The 11128-nt window shown below is 49.8% G+C and overlaps 1 protein-coding gene across 1 annotated transcript; it reads left to right on the top strand.

Annotated features, from left to right (window-relative positions):
* Window positions 1-3282: 3282 nt before the first annotated feature.
* LOC308530710 (leukocyte immunoglobulin-like receptor subfamily A member 6) lies at window positions 3283-10098 on the top strand (the record flags this gene model as incomplete). The annotated part of the gene is made up of 7 exons (XM_081107398.1): window positions 3283-3316; window positions 3657-3944; window positions 4091-4393; window positions 4609-4905; window positions 5159-5461; window positions 7611-7661; window positions 7805-10098. 7 exons carry the CDS (start codon window positions 3283-3285, stop codon window positions 7939-7941), a joined length of 1413 nt encoding a protein of 470 aa, XP_080963524.1. The 3' UTR covers window positions 7942-10098.
* Window positions 10099-11128: the final 1030 nt, after the last annotated feature.

Here is an 11128-nt window from a genome sequence, read left to right as displayed (position 1 = left end):
TTTTTCACCCAGCCCCCACACACCTCTCATCTGGTGAGAATAAATTTATTCTCTGAATCTATGAGCTTGTATTCATTCAGTTTCTTATTTTATTTTGATCTTTCGATTCAATTTTTTAAAATATATTTTATTGATTTTTTTACAGAGAGGAAGGGAGAGAGATAGAGAGTTAGAAACATCGATGAGAGAGAAACATTGATCAGCTGCCTCCTGCAAATCTCCCACAGGGGATGTGTCCGCAACCCAGGTACATGCCCTTGAATGGGATCGAACCTGGGACCCCGCCCCAGTCCGCAGGCCGACGCTCTATCCACTGAGCCAAACCGGTTTTGGCTCGATTCAATATTTGATGGATATGTATTTAGCCACTTTATCACTCATATTTATTTCTTCTTCTTCTTCTTCTTCTTCTTCTTCTTCTTCTTCTTCTTCTTCTTCTTCCTCTTCCAGAAGACCCTTTAACATTTCATAAAATACTGTTTTCCTGGTAGCCCCACTCCACCCCTTTTGCAGCCCCACCTAAGGTGTTTGCAGCAGCTTTTCCATACGAATGGCCTGTCCTGGCTCAGGACTCAGAGTTTCTTAAAGTCTCTGAAACAAGCAGCAGCTGGTGTCCTTGTGCCCCATAACACTCAATAAGAAACCCAAGGCTTGCCTCGTTTCCCGGCTTTGCCTCTTCTGAGTACTTCCAAACCCAACACAAGTAGCAGCCATCTACAGATCATGCTGTAGCTCCTGTCAAGGGTCCCAGGCAGTGCCTGACTTTACACCCCTCTGGAGGCCCCAGAGCCACTGCTCCCAGTGAACAACTTCAGACAATACCAGATCACAACTCTACACATCCACCAGAGACACAATTAAAGGGGAGACTCAGTGAGCACCAAAGCCCCACTAAAGCAAGTCCTGATCCTTTGGAATGCCTCCTGAACAGCAGCTCCTTCATTATAGTCACAATTGGTCTTCACAACCAATTGGCCTGGAGGTTAACTCTTTCCAGCAATGCCAATAGCAATCAAGGCTCCACTACAACAAGACAGTGCACACAGCCCACACTTGGGTGCATGTAGAGTGCCCAGCTCAGGTAACTGGGGAGGCTGAGCCACTGGGTCCTACAGGACACCTATTATGCAAGGCCACCCTACCAATTATAGGGCACATAGCAGCTCTACATAATACATAGAAACAAGCACAGGGAAGCAGCCCAAATGCAGAGACAAAGAAACATGTCCCCAATGAAGGAAAGAAAGAAATCTCCAGAAAAGGAAAAAAAGGAAATGGAAGCAAAATAACTACTAGATACAGAGTTCAAAACAATGGTTATAAGGTTGCTCAAGGATCTTAATGAGAGCTTCAAGGGGCTTAAGGAGAATTTAAAGAATCTTAGTGAGAACATTAAAGACACAAAAAAGGACCAGTCAGAAATTACACATACACTAACTGAAATAAAGAATCACTTACAGGGATTCAACAGTAGAGTACAGGATGCCAACAATTAAATCAGCAATTTGAAATATGAGGAAGTATAAAACACCCAATCAGAAAAGCAAACAGAATCTAAAAATATGAAGATAGTGTAAGCAGCCTCTGGGACAACTTCAAGGGTACCATCATCCACATTGTGGAGGTGCCAGAAGGAGAAGAGACAGAGCAAGATATTGAAAACGTTTTGGAAAAAACCGTCACAGAAATTTTCCCCTACCTGGTGAAAGAAATAGACTTCCAAGACCAGGAATCATCGAGTCCCAAGCAAGTGAAACCCCAGGAGGCCCACACCAAGATACATCATAATTAAAATACCAAGGGTTAAAGACAAAGATATAATCTTAAAAGCAGTACGAAAAGCAGTTACCTACAAGATACCGCATATACCACTGTCAGCTGATTTCTCAACACAAACTTTGCAGACCAGAAGGAAGTGGCATGAAATATTCAAAGTGATGCAAAGCAAGGACCCACAACCAAGATGACACTACCCAGCAAAGCTATCATTTAGAATTGAGGGTGAGATAAAGAGCTTCACAGAGAAGAAAAGGTTAAAGCAGTTCATCACCAACAAACCAATATGAAATGGCAAGAGGAAGGAGAAGGAGAAGGAGAAGGAGAAGGAGAAGAAGAAGAAGAAGAAGAAGAAGAAGAAGAAGAAGAAGAAAAACAAGAAAATGGCAATAAATACATATCTAGCAACAATTGATCTAAAAATCAAAATAACCACTCAAGGAATCTAATGAACAAAATAAACTGATGAGAATAAAGGAGAACCAGAAACATGGACTGATAAATTTCAGAAGGAAGGGGGAGGTGGTCAGGAAGGGGTTAAACAAAGAAACTTGTAGGCATATATGCATTACCAAAGGACACAGATGATAGGGTGATGAAGGCCTGGGAAGGGCAGGAACTGGGTGGAGTGGCAGAATTGGGAGAAAAAAGGTGATCTCTGTAATACTTTCAACAATAAGCATTTCAAAAAAATAAAATGGGTCACTTGTAAGCAACAAAAATAATAAACAAACAAACAAATAAATAAATATCTGTCTGTTTTAAGTCAAAATCAGAACTCCAACCCAAATCAGTGTCCCCTAAAGATTGAAGGCTGGACCACAGAATGAGGAGGAGACTTGAACACAGGAAACAAGGGGCACTGAGGAGGAAAATTGCCTCAGAAGCTTGTCCCCAGGAAGGTGCTGTAGATGCTATGGCTAAGAAAAAAACAAAAAGAAGAAGGTGGCTGATAGAAACAAAGCCACACTCTGGGGCCAAGAAAAGGCACATGTTTCCTTCCCTTATTTCCCAGCATTTCCCCTTTGTGCTCACTGTCACAGTGACATCGCCCTGAACTGCACAGTTGGAGGGTGAGCGTGTCTCTGCTAATCTGAGATCTGCAGGCCACAGGGATCCACGTCTTCCTGAAGCGTCTCCAGGGCCCGGGTGACACTGTCCATGGTGAGGACCCCAGGGAGGTGCTGATGGACGGGCTGAGGAGGAAGGAGACCGCGTCGGGGAGGCTCTGTCAGGGAAGGACGTGCCCTGTGTCACCTCCCCTGCAAGGGGCGTCTCAGGAGGCTCCGGGTCTATTTCCTGCTTCACCAGGAAATAGATGCGGGAAACCAGATGCGGGCCTTTGGGAAGTGAAGTGAATGTTCCCCTTTCTGTGAGGCTGCTGAGGTGAGAACCCTGTCACAGGCAGGGCTAGCATCCCAGGGGCCACACCTTGTGTGTCTGTCTGTTCAGAGGACACAGTGGCCTCCTGCATCTGCACAGCAAGGTGTAAAGAGAGGAGACGCCATGACTCCCACCCTCACGTCCCTACTCTGCCTTGGTGAGTTCGAAGCGGGGAAGGGAGCCCTGGTCTGTCAGACCCCCAGGACTTAGGAGGCTCATGGGGTGGAGGGTGCTGCTCAGGATTCAGGGCAAATCTCTCACAGAGACTCTCTTCCAGGGCTGAGTGTGGGCCTCAGGACCCCAGTGCAGGCAGGTGAGTCTCCCAGGTGTCCCAGGTCCCACTCCTCCATGGGGATGAGGGACCACACCACAGGCAGCTGGAGATGGAGAACAGCAATTCTGGGCTGACAGATGGTGAACACTTTGGAAGGTTCTGGTATGACAGCTGGGGCTGTGGGTGGGAATGTCTTAGAACCCAGCTACTGGCTTCCTTTCAGGGCCCCTCCCCAAACCCACCATCAGGGCTGAACCAGGCCCTGTGATCCCTTCTGGGAGCCCCGTGACCATCTGGTGTGAGGGGACCCCAGGGGCTGAGGAGTACAGTCTGGAGAAAGAGGGAAGCCCAGCACCATGGAAAAGACAGGAGCTACTGGAGCCCGGGGACAAGGCCAAGTTCTCCATCACACACATGACAGAGCGTGATGCAGGGATATATCGCTGTTACTATCGCAGCCCTGCGGGCTGGTCAGAGCGCAGTGACCCCCTGGAGCTGGTGGTGATGTCAGGTGAGAGGACACTCAGGGGTCTCAGCCTCAGGCCCTGCCCTCAGGAAAGGGGTATGTTCTCAGGGTGTCTCCCTCTCACAGCCCAGCCCTGGGGGACATGAGGGATGTGTGAGTCCCATTTAACACGCTGCCATCTCCTCTCCTAGGATCGTACAGCAAACCCAGCCTCTCAGCCCTGCCCAGCCCTGTCGTGACTTCAGGAGGGAACGTGACCCTCCAGTGTGGCTCAGGGCAGGGATTTGCCAGGTTCATTCTGACTAAGGAAGGAGATCACAGGCTCTCCTGGGCCCTGGACTCACAGCCACAGCCCAGCAGGAAGTACCAGGCCCTGTTCCCTGTGGGCCCCGTGACCCCCAGCCATAGGTGGACCTTCAGATGCTATGGCTGTTACTGGAACAGCCCCCAGGTGTGCTCAAACTCCAGTGACCCCCTGGAGCTCCTGGTCCCAGGTGAGTCCCATTATTGTACCATCCATGGATTGTGGCACCAGTCACATATGGGCATCTTTGTTATGATGGGAGCCCCATGTGAGAGGGGAAGGGGAGGGAAGCACAGGGGCTACTGGATCAGAGACACAGAGAGAGACAGTGAGACCTGGGGGCCAGGCGAGGAGAAGAAAGTTATGGGAGGAGCAGCCCCTGTAACTCACATCTGGTCTCCCCAGGTGAGTCTGGGAAGCCCTCCCTCCTGAGCCAGCAGGGTCCCATCGTGGCCTCTGGACAGAGCCTGACCCTCCAGTGTCGCTCTGATGTCGGCTATGACAGATTCGCTCTGCACAAGGAGGGGGGATGGGACCTCCCCCAGAGCCTTGTCCTGCAGCCCCAGGCTGGGCTCTCTCAGGCCCACTTCCCCCTGGACACTGTGAGCAGCTCCCACGGGGGTCGGTACAGATGCTACGGTGGATACAACCTCTCCTCTGAGTGGTCGGCCCCCAGTGACCCCCTGGACATCCTGGTGGAAGGTGAGGAGCCAGTGGGTTCACTCAGGGACCAGAGTCTGCACAGGCTCTGCTGGGGGTCTCAGGGGTCGAGGTCAGAATGACAGTGCAGGGCCCAGGGGGGTAGAGAGACAGAGAGGCAGGGGGTAGGAGGGGAAGGGGGGAGGCTCAGAGAAACTGAGGCAGACAGAGAGTAAGGACCTCAGAGAGAGGCCTGGTGACTCTCAGGTCACAACACAGTTAGCAAGCAGCCCTCACCCTCCCTCCCTCTCTCTAGGATGGCTGCGTGACAGACCCTCCCTCGTGGTGCATCCAGGCCCCAAGGTGGTCTCAGGAGAGAGCATGACCCTGCTGTGTCAGTCCCAGAGCCCGAGGGACACGTTCCTTCTGTCCAAGGAGGGGGCACCAGGTCCACCCCTGCATCTTACATCAAAGCACCAAGCTCAGCAGTTCCAGGCGGAGTTCTCCATGAGTCCTGTGACCTCAGCCCATGGGGGCACCTACAGGTGCTACAGCTCACGCAGCACCTCCCCCTTCCTGCTGTCTCTCCCCAGTGAGTCCCTGGAGCTCCAGGTCTCAGGTGAGGAACCCCCGGCCCTTTCTGCTGAGCTATCAGCTCAGGGTCCTGTCCCCAGAAGGATTATGGGCTTGAAAGGGAGGGAGGATCTCTGGGGATCATCACCCAGAGGTGATCTGACACTCAGAGACCCTCCACCCCGTGCTTAGCCCTCCCCGTCATCTGGTCCAGAAGGTACCAGGTCGGCAGTGTGAGGGTCTGAGGGCCGATGCAGGAGGAGTCTGAGTGAGGTGGGGAGCCCAGGGTTGGCCCCAGAATCTCACACTTGGTCCTCCTTCCCAAGACCCTCTGGTACCCTGACTCCCCAACAACAGGGACCATGTCCACAGTTGGTCAATCCTGGGTCCCCTGTGCTCAGAGGGAGCACTGTCCACCCCAGGGAGTTCTTAGTCTCTTAGAGGATCTAGCGCCCCACCACCACCCCCCACTCGGAGAGAGACTTGTGTCTGAGCGGGGCCAGGAGTCCGGGAGACATTTCAGGGAACTACTGGGTTCCAAGGTCTCTGAGGATTCTCCCCCCACCCCATGGAGTCAGGCCTAAGAGGGAGAAGTGAGGCAGGTGACAGGTGGGTGGTCATGGCAGAGGGAGATGTTGGGGCCCAGAGTGAGGGAGGAGCAGAGGCCAGAGAGGTGGAGAGAGGACAGGGGGACACTCCCTCAGCTGCTCATTTCCAAAGCCCCTTGGATGGAAGTCCTCACCACACTGGAGGGGTCCCTGAGCTTCTCAGAGCAGGACAGGAGGCTGCTCTGCCCAAGGTGGGACCTGCTGCGGGTGACGGTGCTGTCCCCACTGCTGTAGTGAGAAGTGTCCCCACTTGTGGGCACCAGTAGCAAGGCCCTGTGTTCAACTGGAGGCCTCCAGGCCCTCAGTGCTCAACAGAGACTCAGGGGGACCATGGAGGGCTCATGAGGAACTAGGGGGTCCTGCCCAGACTCTGTGTGAAATTCAAGTTTGCTCTCTGCATTTTCTGTGCATACTTCTCTATGATTGCTCTTTTGCTGGGAACATGTAGGCAATACATGCAGATATAATTTTAACCTGCAAACATTTATGACATCAAAAACATGGATTTATTCTTATTGTTATTGGGATTATAGTAAATCTATGTATTTATTATGAGGAGTAACTTCTTATTAACATGAAGTTTCTTATAAAAGATGCTATAAAAGTTAATTTTTAAAAATATATTTTTATTGATTTCAGAGAGAAAGGGGGTGGGAGAGAGATACAGAAACATCATTGATGAGAGAGAATCATTGTTCTGCTGCCTCCTGCATGCCCCACACAGGGGATGGAGCCCACAACCCAAACATGTACCCTGAACAGGAATGGAACTGTGATCTCCTGTTCTTCGGTCGACGCTAAACCACTGGCTATGCCGACAGGGTAAAATGGTTAATATTTGACTTCAGGTGCATTTTGTAGTTTTATTCATAAAATTGTCCACACTCAGAGCTCAATAATTGCTCAGGTTTCACATATATGAATGTCTACATATTAGAGACCAAATTCGTGGATCCTGGGTCCTCGCTGTTGCAAAAATATAAGCTCTCATACACAGATGAGTTAGCTTCCCTGGTAAAATATCCACAATGAGCACATAGATTAGAATAACTAATTATGGCCCTGGCCGCTCTGGCTCAGTGCTTAGAGCATCAGCTCATACAGGGCCGTGGGATTGATTCCCAGTCAAAAGTCACAGGTGTGATCTGTGGCCCCTGTCAGTCTTGTACAGGAGACAATGATCCATGTGTCTCTCTCACATCAATGTTTTTCTCTTCCTCTCTCTCTCTCCCCATCCCCTTGTCCCTTTTACTCTCTTTGAATATCAATGGAAAAAATATCCCCCAGTGAGGATTTTAAATAAATAGTCACCATTTTCCAAATTGTGAGCCCATATTTCTGCTCAATCCTCAGTTCTCCAGGCAAAGCCAAACTGTAATCGAAAGTGACTCAGAAGTAAAGTCTAAACTCAAAATTCCCAGGGAGCCTGAAAGAATCCATGAAAGAAGGCAGGACCCTTCTCCAGCAGAGAAAGGGTTCGTGGAGGGACTGGTAGCAGTTAGGTCATGAGAAAGGGGAGAGCTATTGGGACACTGGGCTTGAGTGGCATCAACTCCTCACACAGCCCCACTCCTATCTGGTTCTCAGGAGCAGCCGACACCATCAGCCCCTCACAGAACAACTCAGACCCCAACAGTGGTGAGTAGGAGACACTGTCTGTTATGGGCTCAGCACAGATGGTGCTGGCCTGTCAAGGGGAGGGGGTGCCTGGGTGGAAATCCAGGGTCTGGATGACATTGTCCTGCCCTGACCTCTGTGACCTCTTTGCCTACAATTTCCAGCCTCTGACCCACAAGACTACACTGTGGAGAATTCCATCCGGTTGGCCGTGGCTGGATTGGTCCTGGTGGTGCTTGGGGTGCTGCTATTTTGGTCTCAAAACAGCCAGAAACAGACCCAGGATGCAGCCAGGACATGAACATGGAGGGAACAATGCACGGTTCAGAGAGGGGGATCTTGGGAAGGTTCTGGAAGATAATGTGGGACATATGCTGAGGGACCTGCCTGCGGCTCCTTGCAGGTGGAGGAGTCATCGCTCATGTGCAGGGACAAGGTCTGGACCTTCTGCCTTGAACTGTGGTCCTTTCCATCCGACCCCTGTGAGTCCTGTGACTGGTTCTGACTTTCCCCATTTTGGTGAAATTAGCATTTATCCCACATGGCAGATACAGGTCCACACCTCCCTACACTTGCATGGAATATGTTTTCATTTATTAATTACCACACAGAACTTCATGTCTGTATGGAGTCCCCATCTTCTGGGTCCAGATAATGCAGTCTATTGGAATCAATCTACAAGGTGCACAATCCATCCTGCAAGAGGTAAACCCACAGGAGATACTAATGCCCTCCCTGGACTCCACACGCCCCTCACCTGGCCTCGGAGGCCACCTGTGTGCTTTCTGCAGAAACTTCACCCCTTGGGATCCAGACCTGCTTGTTTGAAGGGGTCGCCTGGTCTGTGCTGCCTCTGAAAACCACCATTTTCCAAAACACAGTGCAACACAGAGAGGACATGTTACAGATGTGCCTCCTTGAAACCTATGTCCTGTTATTCACCAATGGCATCTCAATAAATTTAATATAAAAAATTTCTGATTCCTGTTCTTCCGTTTCTCGTCATCCATGAGAAGAGGATGTCCCTGTCACTTTGGCCTGGGTCCCCAGAATGAGAAGGTACATGGAGTAAACATGGATCAGAGGCGCTACAACCTGGATCAGAGGCGCTACAGCCAATCTGCAAACCCGTGAGCAAGAAATAAGTGTTGTGGAGAAACTAAGATGGCGGCATAGATAAACACCGGGAAATAGTCGCCTCCCACAACAATTGAGAAATATCCCAAAGGACGGAGCAAACACCGCCCAGAACAACAGGAAGGCTGGCTGAGTGTAATTTCTACAACTAGAAGAAAAGAAAAGCACGCTGAGAGCCAGAGGAGCTGCGGAGGCTGAGTGCAGAGGTACGGCAGCGGCTCGCGCGCGCGGAAAGGGGGTGGCACCTGAGGACGCGGCTGTCTTTTTGAATCACAAGCTCCCGACTGCTCTGAACTCCGGTTCTGGGAAGTCTCTGGGGACCCAGGACTCATACGGAGAGAGGCTGCTCTGTCAGGCGGCAGTGGGCGAACTTGAGGGCGGATTTCCCTCAGAGGTGCTTGCAGCCGTTACCGGGACACTGAGACGCGCGACTCCGGGCGCAGAGAATCAGCCATAGCTTCTTTCTCCGCCCTTTTGACTCCCTGAGACCCCGCCCCACCCAGGCTGCGGCAGAGGCTTTTGCATGTGAATGTACCTAACTACAGCCCAGCCTGGCAGACCCGGAACTTCCAAGAGAAGGCCCAAGGCCCCGCAGCGGCTTGCATTGCTTCACAGCTGAGCCTCTTCATGGCTCCGGCTGTGTGGCCTCAGGCAGGGGCTGAATTAGCACCTCCTTAGATCCAGGAGCCACTGTACCCAGTGGTCAGAGGGGGACCATTCTCCCACTTCAGACACAGCTGCTTCCCACAGCCAATTGGCCTGGAGGTCAATTCCTCCCAGTGATCCTACAACAACCAAGGCACCAAGAGTGCACCAAGAGTGTCCACCCCAGGTAACTGGGGAGGCTGAGCCACTGGGCCCTACAGGACACCTGGCGCGCAGGGCCACTCTATCAACACAGGGAAGCAGCCAAAATGCGGAGACAAAGAAACAGGTCACAATTGGCAGAAACGGAGGAGGACAGACGACTGGATATAGAGTTCAAGGCCACGTTTATAAGGTTTGTCAAGAATTTTATGGAAACCGCCGATAAATTTAATGAATCCCTCAAGGAGTATAGTGAGACCATGGAGGACATGAAAAAGGACCAACTAGAAATTAAGCATACACTGACTGAAATAAAGAATAATTTACAGAGATCCAACAGCAGACAAGAGGATCCCAAGAATCAAGTCAAAGATTTGAAATACAAAGAAACAAAAAATACCCAACCGAAAAAGAAAAAAGAAAAGAGATTCAAAAAATATGAAGATAGTGTAAGGAACCTCTGGGACAACTTCAAGCATACCAACATCAGAATTATAGGGGTACCAGAAGGAGAGAGAGGGCAAGATATTGAAAACCTTTTTGAAGAAATAATGACAGAAAACTTCCCCCACCTGGTGAAAGAAATGGACTTACAAGTCCAGGAAGCGCAGAGAACCCCAAACAAAAGGAATCCAAAGAGGACCACACCAAGACACATCATAATTAAAATGCCAAGAGCAAAAGATAAGGAGAGAATCTTAAAAGCAGCAAGAGAAAGACAGTCAGTTACCTACAAGGGAGTACCCATCCGACTGTCAGCTGATTTCTCAACAGAAACCATGCAGGCCAGAAGAGAGTGGCAAGAAATATTCAAAGAGATGAATAGCAAGAACCTGCAACCAAGATTACTTTATCCAGCAAAGCTATCATTCAGAATGGAAGGTCAGATAAAGAGCTTCACAGATAAGGAAAAGCTAAAGGAGTTCATCACCACCAAACCAGCATTATATGAAATGCTGAAAGGTATTCTTTAAGAAGAGGAAGAAGAAAAAGGAACTCTTACCATTTGCCACAGCATCGATGGAACTGGAGAGCGGATAAATACCACAGGATCTCACTCATTTGTGGAATATAATGAACAACATAAACTGATGAACAAGGACTGATCCAGAGACGGAGAGGCATTGATTGGACTGTCGGGCCTTGGAGGGAAGGTAGGGGAGGGTGGGGGTAAGGGGGAAAGATCAACCAAAGGACTTATATGCAAGCATATAGGCCTAACCAATGGACACGGACAACGGGGGGGGGGGGTGTGAGGGGATGAGCGGGGGGGGGGGGGGTAGAGGGTACACATATGTAATATCTTAATCAATAAAAAAATATAAAAAAATAAAATAAAAAAGAAAGTAGTAGCTCGTGCATATCTCTGAAGGTCACGAAATATAAACCTGATGTAAAATCTCTGTCATCAGTGATGCAGCAGCAAAAGTCCCACTGAAATAGCAAACGGAGTCATAAAGTTTTCTGTCGGACTATCAGTGTACATGTATACATTAAAAAATAAATGTATTTTTCATCATAAAAAAAAATAAAAAATAATGAAT

The sequence above is a fragment of the Myotis nattereri genome (assembly GCF_964212035.1).
Source record: "Myotis nattereri genome assembly, chromosome: 15".
In the NCBI taxonomy this organism is placed as follows: domain Eukaryota; kingdom Metazoa; phylum Chordata; class Mammalia; order Chiroptera; family Vespertilionidae; genus Myotis; species Myotis nattereri.
Note: the sequence above shows the minus strand (reverse complement) of the source record. Positions and strands in the feature narration are given on the sequence as shown.